Below are 20,684 nucleotides of genomic sequence, written 5' to 3'. Positions count from 1 at the left end.
GACTAACACAAAAAAAAAGAACTCAAATCCCAGCCCTCACTGTAATAGGTGCACTGGTAAAAAAAACTGTATAAAGACCAGACCTAAATCATTTAGGTGCATGAGTGTTGTGGTCCAAAGTCACTACATTGTTTTTGAAAATCTCACCCTTAGAAATCCCTAGGTGAAAATAACTGTGTAAGCTCTCATAGTATTATTAATAGTGTAACAAGCATCATAGGATGTCTGGGAAAAGCAGAGATTGGTCCAAACCAAAAACCTGGATCCACCCCCCAAAACTTTCATAATGGCAGAGGATTTAGGAATTGAAGCCTGGATCTGAATTTAGCACCAACTCTTTCTCTCTATTTTGGGTCAAACCAGAACCCTAGGATTAAACATACTGAACATTAAGGGATTCAAAATCTGTATCTGGATGTTGTGGCTTTGACCCATCTTTAGTCTAAAAGCTGTATTTGAAACTTTTGTCTGACTGTAAAAGGCTTTGGGTATTGTCCCTATCTCTTTCCCTCAGTGCCCTAACCATGCAGGTGAAATTCTGCCCTGTGCAAACAGATGGGCAGCAGAAGATGTAGGTACCACCTCAGAGTATCAGTGGGATTTTGAAGATGTGCACAGGCAAATTTCATCGTATGAGCTGAGTCCCAGATGCACCAATGGTGTTAGGAGTTTTGCTGTTGATTGAAATGGGGAAAAGATCATTCGTTGGTTTGTTTGTGTCTTTTAAATCAAAGCTTCTAGTGTGTGATTAGTTTATTTTGCTTAAGGAGTATTATGCTATAGATTGTTTTCTAGTACAAACATGAGCAAGATGAAGTCCTACATATTCAGTTTCTTTATTAGGAAACAAACAAAGTGTTGGTCATTTATCATTTCATTTGAAGTATCAAAAAAAAAAAAGGTGATTTAGGGCCAATGTTTAGATTGGGTGTTGACAGTTTTTAGAAAATATGTCAGATAGAATCGTATGAAAATGTTTTTTAAATTAAAGCTGTTTATTTGGTTTAAACATTCCCTTGCAGTATTTGCAACCTAAGCATTGCAGCTTTATGCTAGTGCTTGAGAATCAGAAGCTAAATTGACTCGTGCGTTTTAATAATCAAAACCGAGTCAAATGCAAAGTGAACAGACAACTTGAAATGGTAAATTAGATAGTTAAAATTCTTTCCATTTTAATAATGAGAGTATTGTGATGAATGCAGGTAAGGAAATTTATCATTTTTTAAAAATATGCAGTTTGATTCTCCCTCAAATTGATTCTATGTCAGTGTGACTTCAATGGATTTAATCCTGATTTACATCAGCATAAAATAGAGGAGAATCAGATCCATGATTTTTAATCTAACATCTTTTTTAATAAGCAGCTTTAGAAAGCTTAAAACTATACTGTAACACTGGTTGGGAATCCTAATGCATCTTGTCATTTTTCAGAAACATTGAACAAATAATGTGTTAAGTATAGTTCATTTGCAAAACAATGATGATTTAAGAGAGCAATTACTGTTCATATTTATACAATCATGTCAGGACCTGTCTATGCCAAACCAAGAAGCATTAATCAGATTGACTTTTGCTTTATCCCTCAGACATTGATGAATGTGATAATGACTTCAATGGAGGCTGTGTACATGAATGTTTCAACATTCCAGGCAATTATCGCTGCACTTGTTATGATGGCTTCATGTTGGCTCACGATGGCCATAATTGTCTCGGTAAGGAACATGCTTGCTAACATTGCAAATATTGATGCTAATATATCCCTTTTTAATTTTGTGAAAGTAAAAAACCTGTGATTCCTGGATGCTGTGTTAGATAAGATGTCTTAAACAAGAATGATACATATTAGACACAGGAATTCCAGGATTTGACATTTCAGTCTCTGTGTGACTGCTCTGTTGCTCAGTTTCCCCATCTGTAAAATGGGGGATAATACTGACACACTTTTCGTAACCGCTTTGAGTTCTTTGGATTAAAAATTGAAAAGTATCCTTCATTATTCTTTTAACATGTTTCTTTAGGGAAACTTTAATAAATTGATCTGTTTAATACTAAGAACATTTTCTATTTTTTGGAAGTGTTAATTTAGGGTCCATGCCCAGCCATGTGTTGGGGTTGGGAGAAAGGAATCCTTTCTCCAGGTAATGGAGGAGCTATGCCTCACCCTCCCATTTATGTATCTTATATGGGCCCCATTTCTGTACTATCTGAGCACCTCACAATCTCTAATGTATTTGTCCTCACAATACCCATATGAGGTAGGGGAGTCCGATTGGCTCCATCTTACCGTTGGGGAACCAAAGTACAGGAAAGGTAAGTGACTTGTTCAAGGTTATCTGGGAAGTCTGTGGTGAAGCAGGGAATTAAACCCAATTTTTCCTGAATCCCAACCATTGCATCACCCTTCTGCTCTGTGGGTTTGGCGGTAACTGTGGCTCCTGCTTGCTGCTACGTGGTGGGCCATGATTGGTGGAACCGTGTAGTGGGTCTCCCTTCACACAAATGTGTGGACCTCTGTGCACCCCCTACAAATACTGCTCATCACTGCCTGAGCAGTGGGGCCATCACTGGGTAAGTTACCTCAGGAGATTTCCACTCCTGTTGGGGAAGGGACTTGCCCCCATTGCAGAATTTGAAGACTGTTGTGAGCCTTGCAAGGGTGATGAGATATTTCAGATTACCACGCAGTGTTTTAGTAATGGGACTAGGCCTCTATTAAATATTTAGGGCAAGATCCTCACCTGGTGTAATTTGGCATAGCTGCTTTGTCTTCGTTGGAACTACATCAGTTTACATCAGCTAAGGGTCTGGCCCGTAGACAAAGTCATGTCTGTTGGTGTGTAAATGGGAGAGGATGGGGAAGGCACTAAGTCCCAAGGGCTGCACTACCAAACCCTTGCATATGCCAAAGCTGGGTAGCCATATAGTCTGGGCAGAAGCATCTGAACGATTTATTGATGCTTTTTAATATTAGGAAGAGTGTCTTATCCTCTCTCACACTTATTTAAACACTCAAGTAGAGTTCCATGAGGTTCACATTAAGGATACTCAACTGTGTGAGCACCTGACCTCTTTAATAAGGCAATAAAGGGGCATATTCTCTCTCCATACAAAGAACTCCTCTAGCACATGAATACATCTGGTCATATTCTGATCTTAGTAATTTCACTGGAGATACCTTGAATGTACACAGCTATAACTGAGGACAGAAACTGGCCCACTGTTGTGTTAATATAGGGTTTTTCATTATTGCTTGGCTGGTTGTTTTGAAAAGAACAACATTATTGATGCAATGGTTCGGAGGGCGGGGAGCATATAAAGGATAATATGGACTTTAAAACAATGAAGTTCAAATCACAGACCTCCTAATTTTGAGTGTTCCTTTGAAGATCTGATTTAAAATTAAAATAGATATTTTGACATGCAGCAAATTTGGCTTCATTTTCTGTTAAACTGTTTACTTACTTAGTTCATGCCACTTTTTTGTTAACTAAGCCGCATCTGTATTCCTGAAGACATGATATGTGTGGCTGGATTTTAGCTGAACAGACAATTACTTTTTGGAGAGAGAAGACAATATTCCATTATTTTGTCATGATCCACAAAGCAGAAACATTTTCTGGAGTTTCAAATCCACAGTACTGGAGAGTCTTGGTGGTTGTTTCAATACTGATTCCTTAGATTCAGATCACTGTCGAACTACTAAAATTAACTGTTTCTATTAAGACTGAGACATCTAGACCTCTTGGAACATAATTTTTATCTTCATTCTTTTCTATGATCATGTTGCGGTGCTAAATCCATCTCGGTTTAGGTACTCAGGTTGGCCCAGTGGTTTCAAGGGAACTTAAATCTATCACAGTGTTTGATTTCACTTGTTGGTAAGAACACAATGGCTTCTTCCTGTTTTTAGGAACTATTTTATGCAAAAAATGTTAAATACTCATTTAAAAAATCTTAGCCCTAGTACTGTAGCAGTGAGCAGAGTGGGGAGAACATGATGCACCAAATGCGGTTACATAGGAGCAAATGAGAGCAGAATTTTGCCATGACACTTTTATGGCCTGTTTTCCTGGGTGTCAAGCATCCATAACTCCCACTGAAATCAATGAGAGCTGTTGGTGCCCAGTCCTTCTGAAAATCAGACCTGTAAGGTTTATACTATAGCAAGAGGCTACAGAAAGCTTAAATCAGTGATGAGTAAAATTCAAAAGGCTTGGAGGTTGAGATGAACACTTCAATGTTCAGGGACTTAGCTGGAGCTTTTCTACTCTTTGTATCTCTTGGTTCTGCCAAATTAGATATATATCTGCAAGAACAGACTTTCTCCTGAGGTTCCCCATACTTCCTGCCTCTGGTGAGGCCATAAATGTTACAAGATCAGCATTCCTTAAACTATTTCGGTAACTTTTGCTTCTGTCCCTGGCTACAACCCGGAAATACAGAAGCAGCCACAAAATAAGAGACAATGAGGTGAAATGAGGAGGTGGAGGATAATTAATCAGACATTCTTAAACTTCAGAAAAGACCTAGCATTTGGCTTGTAGTTTGGGTGAAGGTTCCGTGTGATGATGCAAATTGTGTCCAAATTGGGTTACCTGTCTCTCGCTTGAACCTGAGCCTGAGGTTTTTAATAATTTTCTCTTCCTCTATCTCTGTCTCAGAATGAAAATCTTCTTTAAATGCCCTGATCTATAGACCCACTGAGGCTTTGGTCAAACATCTATTTTTAATCTATACTAGTTGCACACTTTGAGATCAACCTCCGGGCACTGATTTATAGCAGTGACAGTAAATGCAGCTGTGCAGATACAAATCCAGTCTCTTTATTTTTCAGATACGGATGAATGCATGTTCAACAACGGTGGTTGCCAGCACCTTTGTGTCAATACCGTGGGGAGCTATGAGTGTCGTTGTAAGGCAGGGTTCTTCCTGAGTGACAACCAGCACACATGCATTCACCATTCCGAAGGTACTGGTTCTTTCCTTCCAAACAGTGAGCAGAAACTTCTTATGGGAGCACATAGCAGACTCTCTTAAGCATTTTCACAAACATTTAGAGTTCTCTTCAACAAGAGAAGAGGTTCATTGTTTGCCTGCCCCAGAGGGTATGTCTGCACTGCAACAAGACACCTGTGGCTGGCCCTGGTCAGATGATGGGTTCATGGTGGTTGGACTGTGGGGCTATAAAATTGCAGTGTACATGTTGGGCTGGAGACTGGGTTCTGGTCCCTCCCACCTTGCGGGAATTCTTCAGTCAACGTAGTTATTGCCTCTTGGAGAGGTGGATTACCTACACCAATGGGAGAACTGCTCCTGTCAGCATAAGTAGTGTCTACACTGAAGTGCTACAGTGACACGGCTGAGCTGCTGTAGCATTTTAAGTGTAGACTTACCCAGAATACTCTTGACTTCAGGGGGGCTCTGCAGACAGCCCTCATGCTATCCATTGTAGAATCAGAGCCTGGAACGCTGTCAAATGAGATGACTTTGCCATGGGAGAGAGAGAGTCCCTTTTCCTTTGTATTTCCTCACCAAGATGAATGGTTCCTTCCCCCCTCTGAACTCTAGGGTACAGATGTGGGGACCTGCATGAAAACCCCCCTAAGCTTATTTTACCCGCTTAGGTTAAAACTTCCCCAAGGAAGTTATTTTATCTTTTGCCCCTGGACTTTATAGCTGCCACCACCAAGCGGCTAATAAATATATAAAAGGGAAAGAGCCCGCTTGGAAACGTCTTTCCCCCCAAAATCCTCCCAAACCCTACACCCCCTTTCCTGGGGAAGGCTTGATAAAAATCCTCACCAATTTGCATAGGTGAATACAGACCCAAACCCTTGGATCTTAAGAACAATGAAAAAGCAATCAGGTTCTTAAAAGAAGAATTTTAATTGAAGAAAAAGTAAAAGAATCACCTCTGTAAAATCAGGATGGTAAATACCTTACAGGGTAATCACATTCAAATTTGGATACTGTCTGACGGATCGAAAGGCAAAATCAGTTGTTTTAACGCATGTCTGTACCTGATTCCTGGTGGAGAGCTCTTCCCTCTTTCTCTGTCTCTTCTTTAGTAAGTCTTGAAAAGAATTCTGCCTTCCCCATTTGTCCTGTTCCAGCAGGAGTAACAACTTCTTTCCCCTCATTCTTCATTGTATCTTTTCCATTTCCTCCCCAAATTCTCTTCCAGGATCCATTGTCTTGCTGCTCTTGTTCTCCTCTGTTTTGCTGTCTCTTTCCCCTTCACCTGCTTCCTCATTTTTGGTTGACTGATTCCCCATATTCCATGACACTAAAGCTGGTCAAACATTTGTTGTCAAAACATTTATGTTTGCCAAAAAAGGGTGGTTTTGACCAAAAAGTAATTTTTTTCTGAAAATTTTAATTTTGGTCGACAATTTCTGCTTTTTCATCGAAAAACTGGAAGTGAAAAACCAATACCTTTTCAGTAGAAATTTTCTTTTCAAGTCAAATTTTTCACTTTTGTGAAAACCAATAATTTTTTTTTGCCAAAAACCTCATATTTTTACCTAAAATGCTTTGAGAATACCAACATTTTTTCAGATTTCAGTTTTTCATTGAAAACCCCAAAAATTTTAAACTGCCTCTCCATGGTTACCTATTTTCCATCTCCCCCTTCTTCTCTTTTTCTTCTACCCCATGATGGAGCCTCACCTCTCTCTTCTTCTGTACGTGTAATCTCTTCTGTGCCCATACTTCACTTTATCCCTGTCCCCTATTTCTCTGACCCTCCTCCCATTTCTCTTTCTCTTTCTTCCTCCCCTGACATTTGTACCCACCTCCCTTAGCCTACTTCTATAATAGGGAAAAACAGTCATGTATTTAGGGCACAGGATTCAGATACAGGAGATCTGAGTTCATTTTCCTGCTTTGCCACAGATTTCCTGTGTAGTTTTGAGGAAGCACTCAATCTCCCTGTACTTCAGTTTGCCATCTGTAAGAGCACTTCCCTACCTCCTAGGGGTGTTCTGAGGATAAATCTGTTGATGTTTGTGGACTCTCTGATTCTGCGGTGATGTGGTTCGTATAAGCAGCTTAACAGAGTAAGGAGGTTGTGGAGGTGGGCAGGAGTCCTGGCCTGTGGATAGAATGAGAAGGCAACTGAGTGGCTATTCTGTTGCTCCAGCTGATTTGCATGTTGAGGTTGACTTGGATTATTAGCTTCCTGGAATCCATCCTTCCTCATCTGCTGTGCTCCACATTGTCTGGCTCAGGTCTGTGAGCTGGAACACTGCAGGAGTTTTTAGAGGCAATAGTCAGGTGTGATAGTTATCTACTGTAGTGGGGTGGATCAAGAGCAGTGTGGTGCTCCAGATGGTTCTCTGGCTCTGTTTAAGCCTTGCGTAGGTCAGCTGGGCTCATAACCTCCCATTGAGTTGTGCACAATCATAAGTTTTCCTTGACTACATGCCCTGGATTTATTCCTCTTCAGCTGTAAGCGACAGAACAAATGCTTTGTGAGGACATTGCATCAGTAATAGCGATAAATCACTTGCCTACCTATGGCTTTTCTCTTTGTTGTTTAATTTGCTTCATAATACCTGTTAGGGGGCTTATTCCTTCACCCACTTCCTTCCCTGGTCCTTCTCGCATGAACAGAGAGCAACAATACCCAAAGTCCAAAGGTGCAAACAATTCGATGTTTATTGGGGTGAACTTCCAGCAAGCATGATTCCAGTTTCCTTCCTTAGTGTCCCCCTGCCCAACTCTGACACCACAGAGCCTTACACCTGTGTCCCTGTTCCCATTCCTGCCCTTAGCCAAACATGATTCCAATTTCCCTACTCCCATTCTCTGTTCCCATTTCCCCCTTTAGCAAAACATGATTCCAATTTCCCCACCCCCATTCCCTGTTCCCATTTCCCCCACACCCACACACCCACCCACTCACTTCCTGATTGACTGCAGACTATATAGTAAAACTTGAGTTCTGCTTAGCTATGCCTTAACCAATCATTTTCCTGAACTTTAACTTACCAATCCCAACATATTGTAACATGATTATGTAACCAATTATATCCCACCACCTTAATTAGTTTACACCCAGCAAAATTAATTATACAGCAGATAGAAACAATCACAGAACCAGACAGAGATTATACAGACAAACAATAGCAAAGTGGGAACTATAATGACAAAACAATACAGAAGTGAGGATTTCACATCCCAGCTATTGATAAGCGAGTTCTTGCCAGACAGGATGCTATCAAACTAAGTTTCCTTTTACGTTTTCTAGGCACTTCCCTTTCTCTGGAGGTGATAGGCACTATCAGGACAGAATTGTATTCCTAACAGCCCAATAGCACCTTATTTCAATGTGACTAGTTTTGGAATGTGAGGATGTGACCGGTCGCTTCCCAGCTTATGGCTGCCTCTGTTGCTGAGCCAAAGGCCTTAGCCTAAGAACAGGGCCTCAGACTGTCACAGTAAGAGAAGGACCTTACACTGGCAGACAGTGATTTTGATTCTTTCTTTTATACCTCTAACTAGCCAAGTGATAAGAATACACCTAAATTCTTAAAGTACAGGCCTTTGCAGACAGGCCTGAATATCTATATCCTAACATTAGCGAGTTAGCAGATTCCAGGGGATGCCATGCACATGCAGTTTTTACCATAGAAATAAGTGTTGTGACCATGATGTATCCTCTTATTATCATTTCTAGTGATAATCCGTCTCCACTTAGGAATCCATCACAGTCCATCGCAGTATGTCACAGAAGCCACAGTTATTTACTTCTTTTGGGCCAGAATCAGTGGGCATGAATACGAGCAGCAGGATTTGGCACATTAGGGTTAGATTTAAAGCCATGCCACCTGAAGGCTAGTGCACAGAGGCACCGCATCAGCAGCAACTCCTGGAGACATTTTACCTGTGGAGACCTAGGCAGCCAGAATGTCTCTGGGAGTGGGAAATGCTGCTCCCTTTAACAGGGTAAAGCATGCACTCTACACAGGACCAGTCCCTTTCTCCAGTTTGTTGGAAGGGATGCAGCACTCCAGGGATGTCTAGCTCTGCTAATGGTGCTGGCATTCCCCTGGCTTGTGCTCAAGCAGGGCAGCACCGAGATTCTGGTCGCTCTTTGTAAAGGGACATCCTTTCCCCATACCTCCTTGTAAGCCTGCACAAGACTGTCCAGAATCTGAGCCTGAGTGTTGACAACAGAATGGCAATTATGGTGATGAGTATGACCCAGCCTTGATACAGCACCTTCCCGCAGCACTTAGCAGGGCTTGCTAACTGGGTGTACATCTGGCTGGACAAATACCATTCTGACTTATTCCCTATACAGTTCCACTGATATGACTGCATAAGAATTGAATCACTTTGCTCATTCTCATATCAGGTACAGATACACTGACATTTTTATATATATATATATATTATGTAATATAAAATGTTCATTGGAGCTGATTTTTAAACAGGCCTGTGAAATAATGTGACTGATTTATAGTAAATAAAATGTTAAAACATTTGTATGCACTTCTCCATAAAATATCCTCTTTTTGGTCAACTAGATTTTGTTTTTATGGTCGTGGAAAGCACATTTAACTAGTCAGATTCTGGGTATTTTATTATTAAAATGTAGTTCATTTTGTAAGGTCCATTTTAACTTTTGGTGGAGAAGTGACTGAATTCCACATGCACAGAACTGAGCAATTACCAATTCAGCATTTAAACTATTTGTTCGAGTTCAGTGAACTTTACCAAAGTACCTGGTTTAACAGTTTCTTCTTCAGGAGATGAATGCACACAAAGAAATTACTTTGCTAACAGAAACTAATCCGTTAATTCTCTTAATGCTTTCTTAACACCTCTTAGCTTACAGACAGATCATATTGCATGTTTAAACTTAAAAATATCACAAAAACACTAGAGTTAATAAGGCTAATTTGTGATCTTATGTGCTGCACAGATCCTTGATTGACACCATAATAGTGGATGTTGGCTTTCATGTGGGGATCTTTGGGCTCTTTTGTATATTCTGTCAGATTTGAGGCATCATTGTCTTGTTAGGCTTCTACAGAGTGGGAAAGGAAAGGAAAGGGAAAAGGGGAAAGGCATCCCACTGTGGGAAAGGAATCAAAAAGCCAATAGAGCAGAATAATCTAAGCAATGTAGCATCCATTCCTTTGTTACTTAAAGCTTTCTTAATAGAGGAAGAATATTGTAGCCTAAAATTGGGATGTCAAAAATATAATATGCAAAGTAACTGCCTGATTAAAATGTAACTGAATGTTTATGAAAGGTTGACCCCAGCTCCCACTACAAAATTTTTTTCCTCATTTAATAATATTCCTTCAAAGAGAGGATATTTTGAAAATGCATAGGTTAAGGAAACCTTTACCTATTTTTTTTACACAATGAGTCTTGTCTCCGATTTTTTTTTTTTTTATTCAGGGCCGGATCCTGCTTCCACTGAAGTTAATGGGAGTTATTTCAGTTGGCGCAGGATTGGGCCCTCAATAAGATTAGCCAGCAAGCCTAAATAAACTGACCAGAGTCCTCTTGAAGTGGTTATATTATCTAAAAAGAAAAAGCAGTCAGTCTTTCTCTGCTGCTTCCTGAATTTTAGCAATACAAGAGGATTCAGTAAGGATCTAGAGTATTCTGCTCTGTACTACTAAGCCATATGGGAGAGTTAATAGTTTAAACCCCAACATTTCTGTAATATGGAAATTTGTGTTTTCTTTTGCAGTCACATTCCAGCCAAAAGTTGTGCTGTTGCAAGGGTTGTGTGTGTGTGTGTGTTTTGTATATATTGTAACATGCTAGAACTTTTTGCAGTGTTACGCTATTTCTGTGTAGTGTGACACTCTGATGGATTAGGCTGGAGGCCCATAGTGATGTGTGGACATTTTGCAAGTCATGCCTAAAGCTCTGTCAATGAGCTTCAGCACTGATATCTAGGATTGCTATTACAACAGGCAGCAGCTGCTTGAGAACTACTTCACCATAACAGGTTTCAGAGCAGCAGCCGTGTTAGTCTGTATCCGCAAAAAGAACAGCAAAAAGGACTTGTGGCACCTTAGAGACCAACAAATTTATTTGAGCATAAGCTTTCGTGAGCTACAGCTCACTTCATCGGATGCATTCAGTGGAAAATACAGTGGGGAGATTTATACAGGGGACAGGTTTTATACAGGAGATTTATACAGGTTTTTATGAGGTACACTGAAGAGAAGAAAAAGTCAACTAATGTCACATTACTCTATTCATTTGGATCCAGACTGCACTTGCTTGTATTACATTCTATTCAGCAAGTGAGAGACATAGCACAGAGGTGCAGTTGTATATAAAACATCATGATGACTCTCCAGAGGTGTTGTTAAAATGTACGGGTTGGAATTAGAAAGAATCCAGTAGATATCAGAAAAGGTTAAGATGCTCCCAAAACAGCAAATTCTTTGCTGCCCATGGGTACGGTATGTGTGACTGCTGGGTCCGCTGATAACCACCAAAGAAAATGTGGCTCTGTGACTCTATGGATCAAGGCCAGTAATTTGAAAAGATGTGAGAAGAAGCATTTGAATTTTGTATGTCTCTGAATAAATGAGGACATTCCCTTGCCTCACAACAGCTCATTTTGCTATTTTATGGGGTGACTAAAGGGGAAATGACAGCCTTAGTGCCTGGTCCTGCAAGGTACTGATTATCTCTCAATTCCTATTAAAATATGTGGGAGGAAGAGGAGGAGTTATTATTACTAATAAATATTTATATTATGGTAGCACCCAAAGGCCTCAATGAAGGTTGGGGGTCTCATTGTACTGGGTGCTGTACAAACACAGAGATGGAAGATCCCTGCCCCGGAGACCTTAAGACACAAACAGACAATGGATTAGGAGCAGGGAGATCACCTTGCAGGCCATTTGCTTAGCCTTTAGCAGTATCAGGTTCTTTTTATTTCTTGTATATCAGCTGATACTTTTTTCCTTTTGTTCAGTTACAGGAAATTATTTCAAGAGGTACAAGTTGTCTGCTGTTTACTTACAGTTGGGCTAATGTTTGTATTTGAACTGTTACCTGCATCTGAAGACACTGAGGATACTGATGATCTGTGATATTTGTACTGTTTTGCAGATGGCATGAGCTGCATGAATAAAGACCATGGCTGTGCCCATATCTGCAGAGAAGCACCGAAAGGAGGAGTGGCATGTGAATGCAGACCTGGATTTGAACTGGCCAGGAACCAGAGGGACTGCATTTGTATGCAACAAATTCATACTGATCCTTAAAGGGAACAAATAGAATTCTATTATTTCCGCAGTTGATCACTAATTTTGGCAGTTGTATCTATGGATGTGCTAGGATGATACAATATTTAGACTGTATGTTTTTGATGAAGTGAAATATCATATTAAAACAGTGGGTTTTCAGAATGTCATTGTACAAATCCATCAATTAGTACTGAAAGCTCTAGTTTGGGAGTCATGTTAACATTCACACTTGAGAAGGGTAAATTCAGCCCTGTGCAGTGATCTGAAATTTGAGGCTCCACTGTATGTTTTCTTTCCAGTGACATGCAATCATGGGAATGGTGGGTGTCAGCATACATGTGAGGATGCCGATGATGGGCCCATTTGTGGATGTCACCCAAAGTACGCAGTGCACTCAGATGGGAAAACCTGCCTTGGTCAGTAAGCAGTGGATGAATTCTTTTCTGTTGATGACTCACATGTAAATGAGTTTCAAAATGTTACCATTTCTGCAGAGTAATATGTTCCAGTTGTATTGCTGAAAAATTGCATAGAGGCCAAAACGACAAGATCTTTGAAAGCATAGGCCAGATCTATGGGTCTGGCCAACCCGTGCTTGACACAAGACTTGGGTGTGAAGGAAAAGTGGTTCTAGGTCACATTTCTGCTCCCCCCGACTCTGAATTTGGATCCAGTTTGGCCCCTGGCATAACTTAGAGAAACTTTAGGGCTGCTCTAAGTGATGCCTGCAGGAAATCCCTTGTGGAGCATTCTGCTATCTGGGGAGCACTTGAGCATAGGAAAGGCCAGAAGAAGGTGGTGTAGAGCTGATTGTGCTGGCTTTACATCCCATGGAGGTTACCCTATGTTAATGGACTCTCCACCTTACAGGCTGCTTTCTGATTGCATGAGAAGCACAGAAGAACTGGCCCAGAATGTTAAAGAAAAAAAGAACTTCTGTTTTTAAGTATATTTTGTTCTGGTACTTGTGAAGCATCACACATGCTATTAATCAGGGGACAATTCCTTTCCATTTTCTTAAGTTTTCATAGATTCGTAGAGTCCAAAAGGAACCTCTAGGATCATCTAATTGGACTTCCTGTATAACCCAAGAACTTCACCAAGCAATTCCTGCATCAAACCTATAACATCCGATTGAACTAAAGCATATCTGTTAGAAAGGCATCCATTCTTATGTAAAGAAATGCTTTGGTGGATGAACACAAATGCTTTGATGACCGGTCTCTGACCATTGATTAAAAACAAAAACCCAGCCACAGTTAGTCATCTCTTTCATTAGCCAGTGGGTGATCAGGATGGCAGGACACTGGTATGTAGCATCTGATCTCTGATTAACCCTTTTGTTGTTCTGTTCACGACAGCTACTATGTTTTAAGATTTCTGAGGTGAACACATGGGTCTTTGAAAAGCAAATGAAAACAAAACAAGAAAAAGAGCTATGAGGTTTTTAATTAGGGAGTTTTAATAGGTTTTTTTTGTTTTTAAGTGTTTATTTCTGACTGTTTCTGCTTATGATATATGATTCAACTAATTGTAGAGCTTAGCTTTGTTTTAGAATTGGATTTCAAAAGGAATGTCGTACCAAGATACGGCCAAGATAGTTGGCCACTGCATTAGGTACCAACCGTCGCACTACCACTCACTGATTTTTTACCCACCATGTACTTGCATTACAGAAAGAGAGGAGGCTGTAGCTGAGATCTCTGAGAGCAATGCCACAGCAGGAGCAGATGTGGATAAGCGAGTAAAGCGGCGGCTGATCATGGGTAAAAGTGCCCATCTTGTTTTGCTGTAGGGTTTCTTAACTAGTCTTACATGGTGAACCCTTACTGTATTGGGTAGCTGTCATTGAACATAGCTATTGTGACTATGGGCTGAAGTCTGCCCTTGGAGAGACATGCACTACCCATTGAACTCAATGGATGCTCGCTCACCTGTAAGGAAAGGCTATGTCCCTATAGTATATAAGTAACCCTGTATAGTATTTGAGATGTATAGCAGTATGAGCTGAACCAGAGCCAAGAAACCTGCTCTCTACCTATGCTGTCACTACTGAGTTCCCCAGTCTATGACTATTCTGCTATTCAGAGCTTGAATATAAAACTCACCAAACTCCTAGTCAGATGATTTCTTTTAGAGTCAGATTAAATGCAAAACCTTTAAACTCTTTGGTACTGGCCACTTTGATTGGCACAGCGGGATTTAAGGGACTGGCCCAAAGTCCCACTGAAACTTTGGAAACTGACCCTGAGTTTCGTGAGTCCTAGTCCAGTGCTTCAACGAGACTATCCTTCCTACCTCTGAGACATGCACTGTGAACACCCAACTCCTGGTGGAAAGCAGGGTTCTAGTCTCTTTAGATGTTTCCCAGAATGTTAACCACTTTCATATAATTCTTCTTCTTCTCTACTTGGGGTTCCTGACCTTACAGCTCTAGCTAAGTTAGGGGACCCAGTCACCATAGAGATAAATTGTAGTGTGGACGGGACCTAGCTCTATCTTTGTATATGGGCTAAAGTTTGCGACTGTCCAAGGTTTTAATTCAGCAATGGGAGCATAGTTAGATTCCATCTATATTACAGTCTTTAACCATGTTGTAAGTAGGTCAATGGACCTCCAGTATTTTAACTGGTTCCCGGAGGTAGATAGTTACAACAGTATAAATCTGGTGTATGGAAGACGAGAATCAGGCGCAGTATCCTCTAAACTTGTTTTGTCCCTTTAACAATAAGATGCACTATTTTTCCCCGTGTGTGTCTCTTTGTACTGAAGGGTTAAATGGACTGTAAGGACAGGTTTGTTTGGAGTTGGAGTTCACCCCGATTTTGTAGCTGATAGGGAGTTGGGGGGGGGCAGCAAATTCCCACAGTACAACAAGAAATTTCCAATGCTTCACTTTTTTTCCTCTCCTAGGGAAGTGCCACACATCGTCCCTGTCCTGAAATGTTTCAGTACGAACTAAATTTAGTTGTAGTCTGTTTAATGCAGAGGTGTATCCAGGGGACTATGGAACAAGTCCCTGTGATCTCAGTGCGGTTCCGAGTGAACAGATATCTGGGTCACAAAAGCATCTCCACAGCTGGCACTGATCATTTACTATTCCTGCTGGCAGTCTCCTCAAAGTAGTAGAGGCAGAGGTGAAAGCTTTCAAAAATCGGAGACTAAAGTTAGGCTCCGAAATCCATATTTAGGCACCTAAATAAGCAGCCTGATTTTTAAAAGTATTGCGCTCCCAACAGTCCGGTTAAGATCAGTGGGAGATGAGAGAAGTTCATTCCCCACACCCATGCTGTGGAGCTGGCTAGCAGTGGAGAAGGGCGGTCTCCTCTGTTCTGTGCTAAGGAGCTTATTATTATTATTTATATTACCGGAACACCTAGGAGCGAACCCCATTGTGATGTGTGTGTTACAAATCCAGAACAAAAAGATGTTCCCTGCCCCAAAGAAATTACAATGTAAGTGTCAGACAAGAGGCAACAGATAGCTAGAGACAAATCAATGGTGGAATACAAGGAAACAATGAGATAAGATGGTAAGTATGATTAGCAATGGTCTGAGCACAACTGTTGTCATGTGGGGTATTTTTTGTTTTTGTCTGTCGGCATCACGGCAAAGGAGAGTTTTGAGGAGGGTTTTGAAGGTTGATGATGAGGTAGCTTTGTAGATGTTTATGGGGAGTTCCTCCCAACTGTCCAGGGCAGAATGAGAGAAAGCACAAAGGTGCTTGTCTGAAAATTCAAGTGGGCGATGGAGATAGGAGTCAACTTTTCGATGCCGAATGAGAGATGAGGGGTAGGGTGGGGACAGGCTGTGACGGGCCTTGAAAGTGAAGACAAACAGTTTATGTTTGATAGAATAGAGATGGGGGAGCCAATGGAAGAATGCAGACAAGGGGGATGACATGGGAAAAGCAATGAGCTAGGAAGATTCTTTGCAGCAGCATTTTGAATGGATGCAAGCAGGGCAAGATTGCATTTGTCAGGGTCAGAGGGAAGGATGTTGCAGTAATTGAGACATGAGATAATGAGAGCTTGGATGAGAATTTTAGCTATGTGAATGGATAGGAAAGACCATATCTTAGAGATGTTCTGCAGGAAGAAATGGCAGGATTAGACATAGCCTGATGTCTTTGACCGGGAGTAGGTGGTTGTGCCTAGTGGTCGGAGTAGATCTAATGATCAGAGCACAAGTCACTCCTAGTGGTTATAACAGGAGTCAGTAGCCAGAAATTGGAGCCCAGGGTGAGAGCTGGACCCAGGAGTCGGAGCCCAGATGCCAGAACCAGGTGCCAGAGCAAAAAGGCAAATCCAAAGTCAGAGGTTAGGAATCAGAGCCAAGGATCAGAACTGAGTTACCTGGAAGGAGGCAAGGCTGCCCAGGAACTGGATCTGCTGCAGGCCCTGCTTCCAGACCGACTGTGCTGCAAACTTTGATTCCTGACAATACTCCCTCCTTGAAGGTGCCTCACAGGGGACTTGGGGCCTGGTTTCTCAGGGTACTTCCAATGGAACTCTCATAATAGGTCCAGGGCATAGATGTTCTTTGTTGCTTCCCAAGACTGCTTGTCCGGAGCGTACCCTTCCCAGTCCACCAAGTACTGGAGCTTTCCCCTCACTCACTGAGAGTTGAGGATCCAGTGGACCAAGTACTTTCCTGTCTGTGGACTTTTGTGGGTGGTGGATTGAAGTGGTTTGGGTATGGGTTCTTGATACAGGGCTTTAAAAGTGAGATCTGAAAGACAGGACGGATCTTTAAGGACTTGGGCATCTATAATCCGAAGGCCACTGGCTTCACCCATTTTATAATCTTGAAGGGGCTCAGGTATTGGTAGTCTAGTTTGGTGGATGGGTGGCTTGATTTAAGTTTCTGGTCAAGAGCCACACTTTGTCCCCTGTAGCCAGATTGGGGTCAGCCTGATAGTCTTCGTCTGCATGGTGTTTATGGGGTTCTTTGGCAGACTGCAGGTGTTCTTCAGCTCCCAGATGCCAGAGCCAACAGTCAGAGCTGAACTCAGGGGTCAGGAATTAGATCCAAGAGTCATAACTTGGTTACCTGGATGAGGTGAGGCAGGAACAGGGCTGGGAACCAGCAGGCACAGGAGCTATTGCAGCCACTGATCTGCTGCTGGTCTTAAAAGTCAATCGATTGATTCTTCCAATCAGTCGGGCCAGCTGTGATCATTTTGTTGGGAGACTGGCTCTGCTGCAGGCCCTGATTGCTGACACCTAGATTTGTGGAAGTAAAGCAGGGTCAAAGATGATGCCCAGGTTACTGGCCAGACTGACAGGTAGGATGGTGATGTTCTCTACAGGGATTGAGAAAGAAGGCGGCGGAGAGAGTTTTAGGGAGCAGGATTAGGAATTCTTTATCAGCCATGTTGATTTGAGCTGATGGCATCCATGAGGAGATATTGGAGAAACAGGCCAAGATTTTAATTTGGGCAGAAGGAGACTGGTCTGGAGCAGAGAGAGAGCATAGAGATGGTAGCTTAATTTGTGTTTATGGATGTAATTTCCCAAAGATAAGGTATACAGGGAGAAGAGAAGGACAGACCCTTGAGGAAGCCTCACAGCAAGTTGGAGGTGGCTTGGGGAGGGATGGTGGTTGCCTATCTCCAGCCAGACATCTTGCTAAAACTGGTACATGCATAAATTAGGCAGACAGGCAAAGATACAAGGAATGTAGATATTTTCTTCCTTCTCTAAATATACAATATAGCTGAATAGAAATGGAGTGGGCCACTGCTAGCACCACATGCTACTTTATTTCCCTTACAACATTTCTGTACAAATGTTAGCTTTATTTTTTCTGTGTTAGAAACATGCGCTGTAAATAATGGTGGATGCGACCGCACTTGTAAAGACACCTCGACTGGAGTTCACTGCAGCTGTCCCATCGGATTTACACTCCAGTTTGATGGGAAGACATGTAAAGGTAGATTTTGCAGTTTTGGAAACATACCTGTATAAACACCTAGCAGCAAGTGCACTAATCTCAAAGGGAAACTAGTTGAAACATTCCTGAGAAAAAGCCAATGTGTATCTACCTGGGCATTGGAGAGCACGAGGGAAACACGGAAGGCAGGGAGAGTTGCACAGTCCCCTTGCACATGGTCCCTGTTGCACCAGACCTAGATATGGAGCATGTGAGTGCAAAGTATCTCTGCTTTGCCTTTGACACCCTTCCGATCTCCAGTATGGCCTCTTTTTCTAATCAGGAGGTAGCAATGCACTGATGGTACAATGGAGGTAAATGTAGCCTCTAGTCCACCAGCCAAGGCATGCATCCAGGCTATTGCAGGCGTATATCTCCATGGAGGATCAGACTGTCAGCCTGATATTATAACAAGCATTTGAAAGGTTTAAATATGAAGATAGGTGTGGAATTATTTATGTTGGGGCAAGCAGATATAACAAGAAATAAAGTGTTGAAAACGAGGAAAGGAGAATGTAAGTCACATGTTAGAATAAAATTCCCAAGAGTGAGGTCTTTTAGACTCATGCCAAGCAAAGTGATGGAGTCCCTTTTGCTTGACTCATTTAGAATTAGACAAAGAACTCAACAATCTGACACAGGAGTGGGCAGGGTAAGGTGACCCAATAGGTCTCTTCTGTCTGTAACTGAAGCACTTTGGGGAGGAGGAAGAGAGAGAATTTTTAAAAAGTTAAGACCTTTAAAGAGAAAAGCTTAGTTTAAGGCTCTAAGGGCTTTCCAGAAGGATGAATGACTTTATCTTCTCTAATCATATGAGATAAGAAAGAGCCCTTCTGTATGTGTGTGCTCAAGTGAATGTGAATTTGATAGCAATATATTAGATTAAAGGAAATAATACAGAAATGGGCCTGAACTGCAAAGATCATTTCTGAATCTGAATTTTCCTGAAGTTCAAGGTGATTTAGTTATTGAATCTTGTTCAGGACTCTCCCTTCAGACAACATGAACTTTCCAGTCACGTCCAGCTTTTTCATGCATAGAACATGTATATGTCTTTGGGATCTACCAACGAAAGGACACCAAAGATGTTCCTTTTCTTTGCTAATCACTTTTCTATTACAGATATTGATGAATGCCAGGCCAGCAATGGAGGCTGTGATCATTTTTGTAAAAACACTGTTGGCAGTTTTGATTGCAGCTGCAAAAAAGGATTTAAATTATTGACTGATGAGAAGTCTTGTCAAGGTATGTGCATGGGGAGGCAAAAAAAAGTAAAATAAATAAGACTGGCTTGGATACCTACTGAAGTAATGAGGTGCTGGTAGACTCCCGAGTGATTGTCATGCTTTGGATTTCTTCTTTCTAAAGTTGCTGTTAAAAATCAAAGCCTTTGCCATGATATCAGAGTGGGAGATTTGTTTGAAAGGTTGTTCACTGTATGCTGAATGGTTATCTGAAAATAATAGAGATTGGCAGAAAATGGAACTATCAAGAAAGAAACTTCACTCCAGTGTGGGTATTTCTAATCTTTTTTTAGGTCAGACTTAACAGGACAAATATTTATGCAAAGCAAACTTGCCGGAGAAATGTAGGATTTCCAAGATTTCTGATGGAAGTTGTTTATGAATGTATATTTTAAGGATTTATATCTCCTTTTGTCTATGTTTTTTCTGTCACTTCTAGAACATTGTAAACTTGATGTAGCTTGATTTGGGCCTGATCCCTTAAAGAGCAAATTTGGGGTAAGACTCCAATTTTGTTTCCATCTATGTCAATGGGAGTTTTGCCACGGACTTCTATGGGAACAGAATAAGCCTCATCATGTTTAATATTTTTTTATAGCAACATAGAGTATTTTTGATGATAATATAATAAACATTTAGGGCCTCTGATCCTGCTGCCCATGGAATCCATGGGAACTTTGTCATTGACTTCAGTGAGAGCAGAACTGGGCCTTTACACTGAATTTGCTTTTTTAGGTAAGATGTACAATATACAAAATGATTAAAATGCCCAGGAAAAATTCAGCTGGATGAAGCAGACATTCTAGCCAGCATTAAAGACAAAGGCTTAAGGCATACAAAGCTTAAGCCCAAGATGTGCAGTGTAATGCATCTATTGCCTACTGATAAATGTATCCGGTGGTGTTCCACAAAGAGAAGAATAGATCCACGTGATGGTCCCTTCAGAGCTGCACTGAGGCACACTGCTTGGGCTGGGTGGAGGAAGCTTCTGCAGAAGCCCATGCTCTGTATAGCAAAGGAGAGCATTTGGGTTTCTAGGGGTACCAGTCTGATGCCTTTCACCTGCACGAATTCCCAACACTTCCTGTCCTTTATTGCCTTTGGGAGAGGTATTTCAGTTGCTAGGTGAGGGGCCGAACACAGATCTAAAACAAGCACTGCGCATGCACAGTTGAGGTAAATATTTGGCCTCCCAGTTTTGTCAAAGGCAGAAGGAAACAGAAAGTTACTTTAAAAATATTTTTCCTGCTGACTCTTGCGTTGCCTTTCC

The 20,684-nt window shown here is 41.4% G+C and overlaps 1 protein-coding gene across 1 annotated transcript in view; it reads left to right on the top strand.

The window, feature by feature from the left end:
- Positions 1-20,684, top strand: part of SCUBE2 (signal peptide, CUB domain and EGF like domain containing 2) — a 63,896-nt gene that overhangs the window by 8,029 nt on the left and 35,183 nt on the right. The window contains 7 exon segments of the mRNA XM_073347526.2: positions 1,587-1,712; positions 4,835-4,969; positions 12,100-12,225; positions 12,536-12,652; positions 13,913-14,002; positions 18,054-18,170; positions 19,293-19,415. Of these exon segments, the coding sequence (XP_073203627.1) occupies positions 1,587-1,712; positions 4,835-4,969; positions 12,100-12,225; positions 12,536-12,652; positions 13,913-14,002; positions 18,054-18,170; positions 19,293-19,415 (834 nt within the window).

The sequence above is a fragment of the Lepidochelys kempii genome, chromosome 6 (assembly GCF_965140285.1).
Source record: "Lepidochelys kempii isolate rLepKem1 chromosome 6, rLepKem1.hap1, whole genome shotgun sequence".
NCBI lineage: Eukaryota > Metazoa > Chordata > Testudines > Cheloniidae > Lepidochelys > Lepidochelys kempii.
This window is presented reverse-complemented; position numbering and strand designations above follow the sequence as displayed.